Source organism: Papaver somniferum, chromosome 7 (genome assembly GCF_003573695.1).
Source record: "Papaver somniferum cultivar HN1 chromosome 7, ASM357369v1, whole genome shotgun sequence".
Classification (NCBI taxonomy): domain Eukaryota; kingdom Viridiplantae; phylum Streptophyta; class Magnoliopsida; order Ranunculales; family Papaveraceae; genus Papaver; species Papaver somniferum.
In genome coordinates, this window is record NC_039364.1 from 22,002,800 (window position 1) to 22,018,901 (window position 16,102).

At 35.6% G+C, this 16,102-nt stretch overlaps 4 protein-coding genes across 4 annotated transcripts; 2 read left to right on the top strand and 2 right to left on the bottom strand.

Annotated features, from left to right (window-relative positions):
- Positions 1 to 2,146: 2,146 nt before the first annotated feature.
- On the top strand, positions 2,147 to 3,225 carry LOC113294331. The gene is made up of 2 exons (XM_026542720.1): positions 2,147 to 2,705; positions 2,807 to 3,225. Exons 1-2 carry the CDS (start codon positions 2,147 to 2,149, stop codon positions 3,223 to 3,225), a joined length of 978 nt encoding a protein of 325 aa, XP_026398505.1.
- A 640-nt stretch (positions 3,226 to 3,865) lies between these two features.
- LOC113300584 (anthocyanidin 3-O-glucosyltransferase-like) lies at positions 3,866 to 5,877 on the bottom strand. The gene has a single exon (XM_026549787.1). It carries the CDS (start codon positions 5,813 to 5,815, stop codon positions 4,418 to 4,420), a length of 1,398 nt encoding a protein of 465 aa, XP_026405572.1. The 5' UTR covers positions 5,816 to 5,877; the 3' UTR covers positions 3,866 to 4,417.
- A 17-nt stretch (positions 5,878 to 5,894) lies between these two features.
- Positions 5,895 to 13,788, top strand: LOC113294332 (protein SDA1 homolog). The gene is made up of 17 exons (XM_026542721.1): positions 5,895 to 5,956; positions 7,555 to 7,642; positions 8,043 to 8,516; positions 8,731 to 8,907; positions 9,012 to 9,136; positions 10,197 to 10,326; positions 10,499 to 10,648; positions 10,723 to 10,776; positions 10,881 to 10,976; positions 11,083 to 11,142; positions 11,261 to 11,335; positions 11,436 to 11,489; positions 11,583 to 11,696; positions 11,780 to 12,316; positions 12,579 to 12,713; positions 13,144 to 13,251; positions 13,518 to 13,788. The coding sequence occupies exons 1-17, from the start codon at positions 5,895 to 5,897 to the stop codon at positions 13,665 to 13,667; spliced, it is 2,589 nt and encodes an 862-aa protein (XP_026398506.1). The 3' UTR covers positions 13,668 to 13,788.
- Positions 13,789 to 14,065: 277 nt separating this feature from the next.
- Positions 14,066 to 15,234, bottom strand: LOC113296669 (chaperone protein dnaJ 8, chloroplastic-like). Its single transcript, XM_026544974.1, has 3 exons — positions 14,801 to 15,234; positions 14,607 to 14,675; positions 14,066 to 14,532 (listed from the first exon to the last, which is right to left on the bottom strand). The coding sequence occupies exons 1-3, from the start codon at positions 15,008 to 15,010 to the stop codon at positions 14,344 to 14,346; spliced, it is 468 nt and encodes a 155-aa protein (XP_026400759.1). The 5' UTR covers positions 15,011 to 15,234; the 3' UTR covers positions 14,066 to 14,343.
- Positions 15,235 to 16,102: the final 868 nt, after the last annotated feature.

Sequence of the window (16,102 nt, forward strand, 5' to 3'; positions counted from 1 at the left end):
AAATACAAGTTTACTAAATAAAATTTACAGTTTATTAATTTCACAGTGCTTTTTAAATTATACTTTATCAAACGTCATGCCGATTTATTTCCACAGCACAGCAACGCGCAACAGAAAAACACTTTTCTAAAACTCACAACAATTCCAAACTTGCCTTATAAATCGCGCAACTAAAGCTAAATGCACAAAAACAAAGATCTTCACAAGTACGACTATGGATGTACAACCCACGTGTGGCTGCCAAAATATAAACAATGTGGGTAGAGATAATAACAATCCCATATATCCGACGAAGCTCTCATTAGTGATAATTTCAAGAGTAGTTAGAAAGAGAAAAGCACAACAACTTCGGGAAGTTTCAAAATCAATTGAAGTAGAAGAAATTACGAAATCATCAGCACCTAAGACGAGATCAAAATATTCAAAGAGTACAACAGATTCAACATCTACTGTAGTAGCAGAAACTTCAAAATCATCAACACCTAAGTAAACATCAAAAACTTCAAAGAAATTACCAGTTAAGAAGAGAAAATCAAGTTCAACATCTGGTCGAGCAGCAAAAGGTAACGAATCATCTACTACTTTCATATATTGGCCTTCTTTTTGTGTTTTGCAGTTGTTTTTCTCATACTTATGGTATAATTGCACATATCTGTACACCAACATGTTATTTCAACAATAATAAGAAGAAGATGAAGCAGAAATCGAATTGAATAAAGTTGGAGAACGAGAACCAAATCCTCATTGCAATCAAATTAACATTTAAAATTATTTCCACAAACTCATATCTTTTATATATTTTTTTGTTTAATCGATAGATTAGGTTTAAATAAATAAAAAAACAAGTTTTATAGTAGTTACATAATGAAGTTCAGTTGCATTGTTCTTCATTCTGAAGGTGCTGATGAACAGTTCAGATGATAATGAAACATGAAAAATGATAGTCGACCATTACTTTACGAGGAATGACACTAAATCCGGTTGTTTTATATTTTTTTCGAATCAGCCGAACCTAGCTAAGTTCGGCTGTTAACTTGTCCGTTGAACCTAGGTATGTTTTAAAACGTACGTTCAATTAACAAGTTACCAGTCGAACCTCTAGGTATTCTTCATATACAAAAAACACCACATTAAAAAACTCTAAATCTCAAACGTAAATAAAGTAATAAACAAGTTAATCCAGTATAACTAAGGGGTTGTTTGGTAACCATTATTTTAATTGATTATCATCCCATAATCCATTATGCAGATTATAATAGATTCTATGTGTTTGATAACCATTATACTAATTGATTATTTTAATCATAATTGAAAAAATCCATTATTTCCATAAACAGAAAAAAGTTGTTTTGAAATTATTATAATCAATTATTTTTTCCAACAAACTTAAATTGAATTTTTCTTCTTATTTTCTCTAAACTATCAAAAGAGAGACATAAAAACTACATGAGACTAAAAAAAATCCTAGATCATTGTTCTTTCCTCTCCTTTTTGAGATCACCATTCTAAAATAATCAATTATTTGAAAAAAAATGTTTGGAAAAATTTATTTTAAAAATGATTATATCAAAATCATTTATCAATTTATGATTATCTATAATCATAAATTTTTTACCAAACAAGGCCTGGGTAGTTTGGTCATCCTAGGACACCCCTTATCAGCCTACCCTAGTTGGGAAAATAAATCCACATGTCTTGAAATTTTTGAGTATGTCTGGAACTCATATTTTTCACATATGTAACATATGACATTTGGCTGTAGAAGCTTCTTCTTTTTTTTTTTTTTTTTTTTTTTTTTTTTTTTTTTTTTTTAATTATGTGTTGCATCATGGCACAGCTCACGTGTGGCTGCCAAAATATATACCATGTGTGTAGAGATAATAACAATCCCATTCTTCTCATATACCCGACGAAGCTTTCATTTTCCTGCTTTACTCTTTCCATTGTTTCCGTCTTCACTGTTTCTAAAACCCTAATTAAGAAGAATTTCTAGGTTTTCATCATCATTGATGGAGTATTTCAAGATTCTCCCAGAGGAAATCACATTAGAATTTTAACTCGTTTGCCTACCGAATCGGTTCTGGAGTCCAAATTAGTATGCACTAATTGGAGGAATCTTGTTTCTCATCGTCCATTATTCTCCCAAATGCACTTAAATTATCTCAATCATCCTTCTGGTGCTGATTCTGATGCGTTGGGTTTTCTTTCTTCTAATTTTGATGCAGATAATAGAAATACAAAATATTGGTATCTTGAATACAATCATGAGTCAACTTCTATCCAGAGAATTAGAAGGGTTAATTTGCCCTCTCCTCCTTCTTGGATTACTACTAAAATTGTTGGTTCATGCAATGGGTTGATCTGTTTTGCTGAATATGACTACCCATCTGTTTGGATTTGTAACCCAATCACCAGAGAATGTGTTCTGCTACCAGAACTTAAGAGAGATTCTTGTGATCATGATGGGTATCATTATAAGGAGACCAACTTTGGTTATGTTTCATCAACCAATGAGTACAAAGTTTTAGGAATGTATATGTCGAAGACCAACGTACAAGTCCATATATACACTCTAGGCAGTGGCACTGGATGGAGAAACCTTGGAAAGTCCAATATTGATTTTAGTGCATATTGTGAGGAAGATGGTGTTTTTGCCAATGAATTAGAAATGATCGTTGCCTTTAATTTGGCGGAGGAAAAGTTTTGTGAACATCTTTCACCACCACCTCCTTTGCCAACAGGGGTGGTTGGAGCCAAAACACAATAGGGGCATTGGATGGGTTTTTGTTTTTTGCTAATGGTTTAGGTATCGATGAAGATGGAGAAGAAACTGATTGTTTTGACTTATGGCTATTAAAGAAGAAGAATGATAATCATGGCATGAAAGAGCAAAACGATTGTCGGTCATTTGGTTGGACTAAAGAGTTCAGGGTTGACGATAGAAATAGCGAGTTATTCTCAGCAGTCGCAAAGAGCGGTGGTGTTTTAACTTACAATGGTTGCTATCTCAACGTTTATGACACAAAAACTTCAACCTCAAAAAGGCTTGTGGAGTTTAAGGATAAGTTTTTTGAAGTATTGCCTCACAAGAACACCTTAGTCTCGTTGAAAGAGTTAGGGGAAGAAGATACAAAAACAATGGAGTCAGTTGAAACTAAAGAGAAAAGAAGCCGCGAGTATCCTTTGAAGCAGCTCCAGGAGGATGCACAATACATATACTTGTAATCTGGTAATCTTCATTTAGTGTTGAAAGTAATATTCATATGATTCTGTAGATTTAATGAGTTTAATCTAGAAATTCGATAACAAGTAGCCTTTAAGTGAACCTGATGCTATTTTAAGTTACTTTTGTTCCCGACTTTACAGAAATACTTTTTGTTTTGGGTTATTAAACTATATTGCTTAGTTAATTGTCCATCATGTTAGTGACTCACCTTATTTCGATCGAATAATGTGATGCATACATTAGTGATTTATTTCGTTTATACATGGGAGTCGAATAAGTATATTCAGGCAAAATCAAGGAAAGTTAGAGCTTTCCCAGTAGTAGGGAATTCTTACTTCTTAATATTACCCAATAGATAATTACAGGTAAACAGATTTATAATTTTTCATGTTTTCCGTCTAGTGTTTTGATACTGCATACGTTAGAGCTGTATTTTTTTTTTGCTGCAAACGTTAGAGCTGTAGTTGCTATTGTCATTTTACAGAAAGTGGTAGCTTGGTTTGGTAACTGCACCATTACTTCTCCATTCTGTGGTTGAATTAGCTACTTTTCCATCTCCATATTTACCTTGCAGACTTCTAGTGTAATTTTATTTTGGGTCAGTGTGGCTAGTGAGGACTAGAACTTGGAATGGGTTGGTGCAGGTCATATTAGACCATTCTGGTTTTGGAAATTTAATGCTGCATAATTCTTTGTCCTAGTTGCAACCTTGTCTTCCTCATACTCACACAGTCCAGAAATTTTAAGAATACTGCAGATGTTTGCTTCATATCTAAAATTGCCGTGGCTTGTCAATTTGTCTGATAAGTATGGAAGTCCTAAGTGTGTGCTAAAGCCAACACTGTCCTTAATGCGGCAGCAAAACTAGTTCCTTGTACACAAATTGTATTTCAGTTGTCTAGCAGCTAAAATTGTATCTGTATCTTCTAAGAAGTAGCCTAGATATAGACAAAATATTAAGAATATTTCATGAAACAGCTGCAGCAGTTGTAGCACCTTGCTTTATTCTGCTCTTACGTTAACCATTGGAGAAGCTATAGGCTCAACCTGTAAGATTGGTTTGATAGTTTCAGACAGAAAGAACCTGGCCTCAAATAGAATCACCTTCAACCTTAATAAGATTAGATTTAAGGAAACACAAACAGAAAACTAGATCATGTATTTCATAGAATGAGTTTAAAACCATTGGCTTCAGTTCACCATTTTTTTCATCTCTTGAACCAAGTTAGTAATGAAGTTATCCTGTATATCCTTGTTAAGAAGAAAATTTCTCCATTTCCCATGATTAACACTAATTGACTTCCCTGGCTCTTCATTCACATCCTCAGTCACTATCTTAACAGCTTTACACAAATCTTCTTTACTAAAATGCCCATCTTCGTCGTTTTTAGTTACTTGTACCCCAGCTTCCAGATCTCCACTGATTAACTTAGAGTTCAAAAACTGATCACCCTTTTGTGGTAGCATAACTAGTTGACAATCATTGATGAATGCCTCAATCACAGAGCTTAAACCTGAATGACAAACATAACACCCAACACTTTCATGTGCCAGAATCGCTTGTTGCTGCACCCACCCAGTGTGGAGCACTCCTTTACCCTGCACCCTCTCTGCAAATCCAGCTGGTAATGCATTTTTCAACTTTTCAATATTATCTCCACCACCAGGTGGGAAATTCAATACCACAATGAATGGAAGACCAGTTTGCTCTAATCCTAGTACTAGTTCCTTTATCTGATCATCTTTCAAAAACGTTTCGCTGCCAAATGAACAGAACACAACAGACTTTGATGGAAATTTTTGCAGCCAGTTTTCCCATTTTTCTTCCAACTTGTATTTTGGTGGGCCTGGAACTAAAGGACCAGTTAGCAGAACAGGTTTGCAATAAAGTTGCCTGATATAATCTAAATAAGGACCTTCCATTTCATCACAACTCTTCATAACAATGGCGTCACATGATTTCCTGACTGTTTGCACACGTTCATTAACACTAGGTCCTCCATATAAGCTCTTGAAAGGATACAAGAAATCACGAGCTTGGTAAGTACTCATTGATGTTATTGAAGTTGTGGGAAACCCTGGTGGAGGTTTCTTTAAATCATCAATAGTTGGTGAATCCCGTTGTGGGTTCGTTATATAAGCTCCGCAAGCAGCAGCGAAAACACAAAAATTGAAAGTTTTGATACCTAGTGGAGAAGCAATGGAAGGAAGCCAGTGTTGTGCAAAATCGATAAAGACAATATGGGGTTTGAGATTAATGAGAATGGATTCAATTTGAGGCTGCATTTTATCAAGTGCAATTTTCAGAAGATCCGCCAAGGCCGGTGACAAATCTGCAGTACTGTCAAGACCTGGTGGAAGACCCTCAACTGGTGGGATATGAATAGGTATAATTTTGATAAGAGGTGAAGAATTGAGAGAGAATGAGATTCTCTGGATGTTTCCTGGTGCAGACAAGAAAGAGATTTGGACTCCATGAGAAGCAAGCTTATTAGAAAGCTGAACAAATGGTGTTATGTGACCAAACGCAAACCATGGAAACATGACTACATGAAGTTGGGAGGCAGATGACCCTTCCTGGCTTCCCATCTCTCAAAGATTTTTACAAGTTTGTGATGAGGATGAAGGTTGATGCCAAGTTTTATACAGCAGGCACAAAGAGCCAGTGATGGTTGCTGGGAGTGGAAAATCTTCAGGAATTAATTGCAGAATGGATTCTGTTTTAATGAGGTTTGTTTTGTTTTAATGATGACACATTCATGCAATGCAAATTCCTTTTCGACACGAACAATGAATGACACCAAAAATGGGAAAACAATGAATATTATTCATACATAGTTAATGTTTTCAACTACTACCCCAACCTTTAAGGACACTGATACCATATCTTTCGAACAATTTAACGGGATATCGGAACTGTTTACAGCAGTTTAGAGAACTCATTTCTAGACCATGTTCATGAACCAAGAAAATCTGATAAATGTAACTTTTTCTTCTTTTTTCTTTTTACCAGAAATGGCAGTGGTGTAATAAAATTACAGTTTGACCTGAGTCAGAATATGACATTTGGTTGACTTCATAAGTAACAATGGGAAATGAGAATCACTCAGAAAAATTTAATTTAGGGCTCTTCATTCCGTTTCCCAATTTCTCCTCCTCTTTCTTGCTCTGAAAAAAGTTTTGATCTGTATCAGGTTGGAGCAAAATCTCAAAAGAACGACAACGCCATTAAATAGAAACTGCAAATGAAGAGGATGAAGTAACATCAAAAAGGACAACCGCCATTGAAGCTAGGGATAGTTCAATGTTTCTGTTCCTACTCTACTAGTGATAATGTTACTTCATCTTCTTGATTTGTAGTTTCTTATTTGATGTGGATTATCTGAAAATGGAAGCTTTGTTTCTGAGTAAATCAAATTCAAAACCTCACATCTCAACCAGATTCAGTTGGAACCACTTCTTGTTTCTAAGCAAGAAGAATCTCCTGAATTGATGAAGGTATTCAAAGATCAATTGAGAATAATAACTGAGAGCTACTTCTGCAATGAAGGATTTGAAGAGTATGTAGTCTTTCTGATTCTGTTAATTGCTGTCTCTCTTTAGTTATGTGCTTGTTTATGTTTGTTTTGCTGTTTTGGAAATGAAAATTGTGTTTAATCTTTCATATACATGAAGAAGTTATGCCATGGTAGTTGTTGTATGCTGTTACCATCATATGGGTGTCTGAATTCCAGTGGTGATACACAAGGAAGTCTATTTTCGGTGATTGATTAGGATGTTTGTCTACTGTCTGTAGACTGCAATCAAACTCCCTATTGATTGATAAGAATCAAGATAGCCCGATTAATCAAGTTAGTTCCTTGTGTAAACACTTGAGGAGGATTTTTCGCTCTTATGCTCCTTCTGTCACCTAATTATAGTCAAAATGATTTAGCACTTAGTTGATTAAAACCTCATGGTTTTGGTAATTTGTAAGAAAGCACCAACATAAATAAACTGTCAATTTTGTATTTAAACTGAAAGTCTATAGGAGTATAATGCCTATTGATCCTTGATGGAAGTGCCGGTGTGCTATGTCAAAGTCTTTTAGTGTTCTTGTTTTTAACTAGGCTTTTTGCTATTCAATTGCAAACTTCCTGTTCTTAATGGCATATATCATACAAGGAATGCTGCAAAGGTCTTTGTAAATGCTTTTAGATGTCTGAGAATCAAAATGCTGGCGTTATTCTTCTTCTAAGCCTTTAGTCCCAAACAAGTTGGGGTAGGATAGAAAGGTAATACGAGGTTAATATTTAATACTGCTGGTGAGTTCGATGAAATTGGTACAGATACAACGAAAGAAACGAGCATTGTGTAAGTGGAAGTTCAATGCTTGCTTACAAAGGAATGACTGCTGATTTGAGGAGGTTATATCTTGTAAGTTGTAAGCAACTGCTGATTTGAGGTACATTAAAGGTTCACTTGGCCGGTCTGTTCTTTACCAAAGGAATGACTGCTCTGCAAGGTTTTGTCATTGGTTTCTTTTGCTGTTGAAGTGGTTTGGCTGTGTCAATTCTTGAGAGATGTTCATGTTTTTCTTCTGGATGCTCCCTTAGACCTTAGTCATAAAATCTTGTGTTTCATAGCAGATGAAACACTTAGCCATCGACTTTTATTTTGGAGCTGCTGCAAAACAGGTGCCTTCTTACCTCTCAACTGAGTTCCTTAAACCTAGGAGCCGTTTGTTAACCCTGATCCGTACTAGGTCTGGTCCTTCAAATAACTAGGCCCGATCCTGGCACCAATTAAACTTATTCTTTACTACTACTCACGGCAGATAAACCCTGAATCTAGGGTTTCATCTTTCTTCAACTCAGAGATTTTGAAGCAGAAACAATTCAAATCAACAATGGCTTGTCACGGTATCCCAGATTTCAAACCAGAATGGTTAGGAGCATCAGGAAAAACAGCAGAGAAAATAAACCTATTAACGCTCCAACACAAGATGAAGATTGATCCAGAAGGATATGAAACTGAGTTAACTCTTTTATATAAACATTTTGATTCATTACTTGTTCTATTTCAGCAACAATCAGCTTTAAGTTTTTCATCTATTAATGGTGATCCTACTGTTAGTAAAGATCTTGGTGATATGGCTATGTTTTTAGCTCATGTTACTCCTTATTATCCAATTCAGTTATCTGATTATCCTAGTAAATTAACTGATTTGCTACGTTCATCTGCAAAGTCTTTGCCATCTTCGCTGAGATGTAATCTTACTAAAGCCTTAATTTTACTAATTAATCGTAAGGTAATGAGTTTCTATCACTCAATTTGTTGCTCTTTTATTTGAATTGTTCGGTTTATCTAATCAGAATGATTTTGTCCCTAATTTTATCGGTCGTGGATGGGTGTAGCATGTGTGTTTCTGGTTGTTGTGTATCCTAGTTGGTAGTCTTATGGGGAAGGGGACAAATAATGTTTTTTGTATTGTGAATTGTGATGGATTTGGTATTTGTTTGTAGTTTGTTGATATTGGAGAGACACTTGGGTTATTTATGGAGCTTCAAATTTTAGGAGACAGGACTTCAAGGAAAGATGCGTTCTCGCATGTTATTCATAGTATTCGACGGATGAATCAGAAGCGTAAGAATGAAACTCAGAATCGAACACTTCAGAATATCTTGTTTACAATGCTACAGGTCGGATTTGTTGTTTCTCTAGCTTCTTAGATTTTGATGTGAATGTAAAGCCGTTGGATTCTGTTTTAGTGTTAATTTTGGGAAGCTGTAATTTGCTTATTTAGGAAGAAGATGAAGCAAAAGCTAAGAGGGCACTGATTGTGCTTTGTGATCTTCACCGAAGAAGAGTTTGGTTTGATGAAAGAACAGCAAATGCAATCTGCACGGCTTGTTTTCATCCATCATCCAAGTAAGTAAAATCTTTAATTTCTTAAATTTTTTAGTATTTTTTAGAACCACGGATACTAATTGACACCAACTTTATCTGGTTAAGTTTTACCTTAGATCTAGTTTTGTTTAACTTTGTCTGTGTTTGAAGGAAAAAACAATCACATTATACAGGATTGTTAGATTTATCATTGTAAGTTTGTAACATTTTAAGCCTTAACTATCATCAGGTAGCTTTTTCCTATGCTACCATGTGAATTTTTGATTGTTTTGCTATAATGATATCATGTCAAACCCATGCAAATAGAAGACTTACTAATGAAGTAGTTCTTAATACTTGTTAATGCCTAAGTCATAATATAAACTTTATACCTGTTATTTAGTTACATGATTGCAGGGCATATGCATTCATGCCTAAGTCGTAGTATAAAACTTTATACCTGTTATGTACTTACATGATTGCAGCTCATATGCGTTCATTACGCCCATAATTTGTTATTACCCAAGTCATAGTATAAAGCTTTATTTCTGTTATATATTAGCATGATTGCAGCTCATATGCATTCATTACTTCTGTAAGTTAGAATATTGTTTTTGATATAGTCTTGTGATAAAAATGAAAAAATCTAGTCTGTTTATCACCCATTTGTACAAGCTCCTAAGGAACTAGATGGTCGCTGGCTAATTGGCAAAGTGGGTTCCACTTTTGCATTTTTCCCTTCCAATATTTTTCTGTTGGCGCTTCCCTTATTCCTTTTATCGAAAATTATTTAAATTAATGACGCGAATTGGATTTTAATGAGTTGTAATATGCAACGTCAAGCAGCTCCGCCTCTCATAATGGAATCCGTTACAAACATATATGCCATGGTTCCTTACTTCGGCAGGGTGCAAGTATCTAAATTTCACCCTTTTAGATACTTTATCAGACCTATTGCCGATATTTCAGCTGTTGTTGCTCATCTGTGTCTGAAATCCTGATTCTAACATAACCTGATTTTTCTTTGTTTTTTTCTATATAAAATTTTAATGTGCCATTCCCTCGCTACTAAGTTGGGAAACTTACTATTTGAATCTTATAGGATTATGAATGCTGCTGTGTCATTCCTTCTTGGTTTTGAAAAAATGGAAGAGGCAGATGATAGTGACGTCGATAGCAGTGAAGATGAGAAAAATCCCCAGGTTGTTCTTCAGAGGGAGGATGTCTATAAGGTATGAAATTCTGATTTTGAACTTCTCCGGAATTGTTTAAGTTTACAGTATTAGCCCTTTTCTGCAATACTTACAAATGCTGCATAAATCTACTGGCCGTTTCACCTCTCGTGCTTCTTGTTTTCGTCAGTTTATTATATAATGAACAATTAACATAATAACTTTACTACAGGCACATCACAAAGGTACGCTTGCTAGCAAGAAAAAAAAGCAAGCAAAGTTACAACGTGCAATCCGCAGCATGAAAAGACAGCAACGTGCTAACTTAGAAAAGGATACACCGAATCACTATTCACCACTTAACCATTTACTTGATGCTCAGGTTAGCTAGTTCGTATGTTGCGGTTTAAACTTCCATTTAGTTTGAGATCTCTGACACTCTTATTTTGTATATAGGGTTTTGCTGAGAAGCTATTCTCCCGTCTCCAGACTTGTAATGAACGGTTTGAGGTGCCTAATCTTACTTCCCACATACGCCTTGCATGTATTAGGTCCACTTATGCTCCTACCAACAATATCATGTCATCAATCTATATCTTTTGTCTCCATTTCAGGTGAAGATGATGATATTAAAAGTAATTGCGCGGACTGTTGGACTCCATCGCCTGATTCTGCTGAATTTCTATCCTTTTCTTCAGAAATATATCCAGGTATACCATGTCAATGATGCATTGATATATTCTATTTATGCACATTTCATATATGGGTAGTGCTTTGATATGCTTTCATGTTGATTATGTATTGATACACTTGCAGCCTCATCAACGTGATATTACCGAGTTGCTTGCATCAACAGTTCAGGCTTGCCATGATATGGTTTGCTTCTCTTCCCCTTCGAGTAGCGTACTTCTTAGTGTGTGATAATGCTGCATTAGAAATTATTTCTGCCTACTCAAACACTCTAATGCTTTACTTAATCTCCTTTTCTTAATAGGTTCCCTCCGATGCGGTTGAACCATTATTTAGACAAGTTGTTAACCAGTTTGTGCATGATAAGTCTCGAACAGAGGTATTCCTGTTTTTATTTTTTTATTTTTTTAAAACAATTTTAGTGTTGATTGAGTTGAACTTGCAGTCATTTGCCTCTTACACGATGTTTCTTCTGGCAGGCAATCGCTGTTGGACTGAATGTTCTGAGGGAAATCTGTCTCCGTGTTCCACTGGTATACTCTTTTATCTGTTTGTTCTCTCTTCTTTTCAAACCCTCAAGTGCCTCAGAATCTCACTCTGTAGATATTGTTTTGTTTCACATGTAGTTAATGACAGAAAAATCGCTGGAAAATATGCCGAAAGATCTGGTCCTGTATAGGAAGTCACATGAGAAAGCTATTTCTACAGCTGCTCGTTCATTGACCACTTTATTCAGAGAGGTTTGGCTATTTTACTTCTGATCTAATCTTTGGCTAGCAGTTGCGTCATTTAAGGAGGAATACTAAGTAAAGTTATCTCTTAGATATGCCCATTATTGCTGGAGAAGAAGGACTGTGGTCGCCCTAGTAGCCCCAAAACACAGCCGAAGACCTTTGGGGAAGTGAATATTGCTATTAATGTGTCGGATCTTGAGCTATTACAGAATGACTCTGGTGAGGATGAAGAAAATGATGGTAGTGATTCAGATTCAAGTATGTTTAACAGTGATGAGGGAGAGGCTATTGTGACAACTGGTGATGCACATACTCAGCTCAGCGAGGAAGATAATGATGAAACAGAAGAAAGTGATGTAGGTCTCAGTGATGATGATGAAAGTGATCAGAGTGAAGAAGAAGACCTTGATGGTGAAGACGAGGACAAAGATGGCTATGAGGATGAAGAAATGGAGAGTTTTAACAAATATAAGAGGAAGCTCAGTGACAATGCTGGGGAGTTGAATGCTGATACAAGCCTTCGGGCTCTAAAGAGGATACCAGAATCAACTAGGGAATTTGAATCCTCAGATTTGACAGATGGTATTCTATCAAATGAAGACTTCAAACGGATCAAGGAACTGAAGGTATATTCACTGAAAATTATAATTTGCAGGCTCTAAACCAAACAAATTTGAGATTTAAGTTTTTTTGTTTCCTGTTTGTGTGATATCCATTACACAAATTTGAAATTTAAGTTTACTCCCTAAGCGACTTGTGCATGTGGATATTAAACCAAACTGTTTCTATTTGACTGTTTTGTAATATCTGTTTTCTCTAAAGCTGCATATCATTTTTCTTTGCTTCCTGACTTGGTTGATTCACTAACATATCTCCTTGGTTCACCAGGCAAAGGAAGAAGCAAAGCTTGCTTTACGTCAGCATGGGCTGTTAAGGAAGGGCCCAGAAGCAAAGTCACCAGGATTTAAGATTCCGACTTCCGTGGAATTAAGCCGTAAGCGAGTTAATCCATCAGCGCTTGAGGTGAGTTCTACATTTGTTTTGAGCTCTTCAATACCTTGCATTTGTTACTTCTATGTTGGCATTACCTCTATACTTTATTATGTGTATATCAATCGTCAGAAAGTTGTTTATAACTCAGAACCTTATGTTACTTCCACGTTATCTTGTTTAGCACTTTATTACAGAAATGGCACATCGATCTTAATCAACCATAAGTTGTTATCCCAGTCCATGTTGAAAGTTAAAACATTTACCTTTTCCTTCTAAAAAGTAGTGAATGCAATCTAAAGAACAAAAATCTGTTTTTGTAGTAGAAAAGGAAAATTCTAGAGCACAAGGCAATACACAGCTCATAATAATGCTGCATAAAAATGCAAGCTCTTAATTTGGCATTACAGGTTGTACTTTTAAATTGGTTTCCACTAAATATCTTGTTTTTGTTGCTTGGCAGACTAACATAAGAAGGAAAATGACCAAAGAAGAGAGGCTAGAATTAGTAAAAGAAGGAAGGGAGGATAGAGGAAAATATCGGGCCCGAGCTGCCATAAAACAGAAAAAGGTGTGTTCCTCTATCTTTAAAAGAATCAGCATCAGATTTGTTTCTGAAAGTGGTGTCTTTGTGTTGCCTTAAACACACCCCTCTTTCACCCCAATTCAACAATTTCCACAGTAATATATTTGAATTTTAAAATTTTTGAGTCGTGCTGTAAAAATGCTGAGAGTAAAGAGAGTATGGTAGCCTACAGGCGCCTGATGTTTCCTTAATGGTATAGCCTACAGAAGAAGACAGATGCTAATGTATTTGGTGATTGATTTGTTTAACAGACGGGTGGTACCAGCAACAAGCAAAAGGAGCACAAGAAGATTATGCCTAAAGTTGCAAAGAGAGCTAAGATTGTTCGATCTCGACAAGAGAGAAAGAGACTAAACCGAAATGCTGGCAAACAGTTCAGGGGGAAGAAAGCACGGAATTAGTTCGGATTTTATTATACTGTAAAAGAAATCCTTATTTGTTTACAAATTGAAATTATTTGGCCAATTTTTTTTTCTTGAATTTGAGAACAGCACCTGAAATTGAGATTTCTCAACTCTTTATCTTTTCCAAACAGTAATTTAGGTGCCACTAAATAGGCTAATGGGCCTGAAGTCGTTAACAGGCACAGCTCTATCACACTTGAGAAATCATAAGTTCAGTTTAGCCTCCAGCCAAATGACCAAACTTCTCAAATTCCTTGATCACTCGCTACACAAACATCAACAACATTCATTCAATGAACCGAGTCTGGGAAATTTTAATCAGTTGGTCTCAATCAATCAAGGCGGAGCAAAAGAATCCTACTTATCAAGCAGTTGCACATGAAAAAGCGCTGGCATAAGAGAAACAGAAGAAATTTATTATCGTCCGCACTTGTTGTTGTTACATTGCAAAGCCGCTCTTAATCGGGCTTCTCTTTGTCATTACAAACCAAGTTGTACGGAGATTATCACATCTAAATCTATTTACATTTTGGCACCAGAAATTATTCTGTATTTCTGTCGCCATTCGTTTTCTAAAAAAAGAGACTATTTACAGCAAAACAGTTGTTGTTCGCGCCGCCGCCACTAGATCCGATTAAATACTCCGGGGGCGAGCCGAGATGAGATGAATTAGTTATATGTAAGGGTTAATGTGGGATGAGTAATCACGGATTCCAGCTCCTTCCCATCCCATCCATTCTTCCCACATGTCCCAATCAGAATCACACATTCCTCTCATCTCATCATCTTCATCAACATATTTGTACTGTTGAGACAAATCCATCTCCTCGTTCATTTCCCCTCTTAGATAACTCATCAGCGTCTGCAATTCACATTCTAAGGTCAGAACCAGCTACTAATCCAAATATTAAACCAGGATGATCATCGATCACTTACATCATATGCTTCATTAATTTGGTGGAATTGAACTCCACAATTGTTTCCTTTGCATACATCAGGATGATACTGTAATCAAGAATCATAAACACAAATCAATACGAAGATCTATAAATGTATTTTAAATTTTTAATCAATTAATCTGTTAGGATTATAAAAATAAGAAGGAAAAGGAATCAAACCAAATTTGGTACCTTCAAAGCAAGTTGTCTAAAAGCTTTCCTGACATCAGTTTCATTAGCACCAGGTTGAATTCTTAAGGTTTTGTACTGATCGGTTAAACTACTCGCAGAACAACATATCTTATTCATCTTCTTCTTCCTCTGATCGTTCGTGTTATCCAAAAATTTCCTCTGATTAATCATCGATCTACCATTAATCATTCCCACAGCAATTGCAGCCATTTCTTCAAACTTTCAAAAATTCAATAATCTCACTTTCCTTTCCCAAATGATGATGATGATGCCTCCTCTAATATGTTTATATAGATGCCGAGGACGAGAAATTAGGTAAAGAGGTGTTTGTTAGGATTAAATGGAAGAAGGCAACAGGGTTTCCTTTTTCTTTCAATAATGGAGAGAGAGAGAGGGGGAATATTTTAAAAATATGCTTTGGTTTGCCTTTTGAATTAAGAATGTGTATTATTTATAGTGACGAAGAAAGAGAAAATGTAAAACCGAAATAAATGGCTAAGTCTTGTGGATGACGTGAGAATTGAATTCCTTATCCATTTATCTTTTACCGAGTCCTTCAGTTGACACGGCAATGTTCTTATCCTTAAATACTTTCCGTTTTTTCATCCACAGCCACAAGTACCGCAGTAATTCTGCAGAGGGCAGAGTTCTTTTGCATGCCCCACAAAATTTCCTGAAATTAAGGTTTGGTTGGATAATTGGAAGCGGCGAGATGTGATTATCCGATTCCGATCCAGTTCTGACATTTTGGGAGTACTATACAGTTGACGACACGTGACATCTGAATATTTGATGTTGTATCCACGTCGTATCATACGTGTGTTTTGAATATATATTTAAAACATAAATTTATTTTCCAAATAAAATATTTTTGGCAACAATAAAATTCTTCTTAAATGAAAATTATTTATAGCTATAATTGATTTTGACCGTTTTCATACTTTGTTATGTTAATGGTGTTAATTGCACTTTAATAATTTTTCATTAAATTCTATTGAAATCTTGATTAGAAAAAACACGGGTGAAATAATTGTTGAAAAAATTTTTATGAAAAGTTTTTTTTTAGAGAATTGTTGAAATAATTTTTATCCAGGGTGAGAGCTTTTCATTTCTATGTCTTTTGAGTCTAAAAGAAAAATGATTTTTTAAGAAAGAAAAAACACGGGCGCGATTATCCTTGGTTTTTCTAATAGATTTTCTGAGCAACAATGAAGTGTAAATGTTTCACATCCTCTCACCGTGCAAGAGTGATTGTGTAAGAGATCGAACTCGGCTGTTTTATCCTGGGGACGACGCGACATG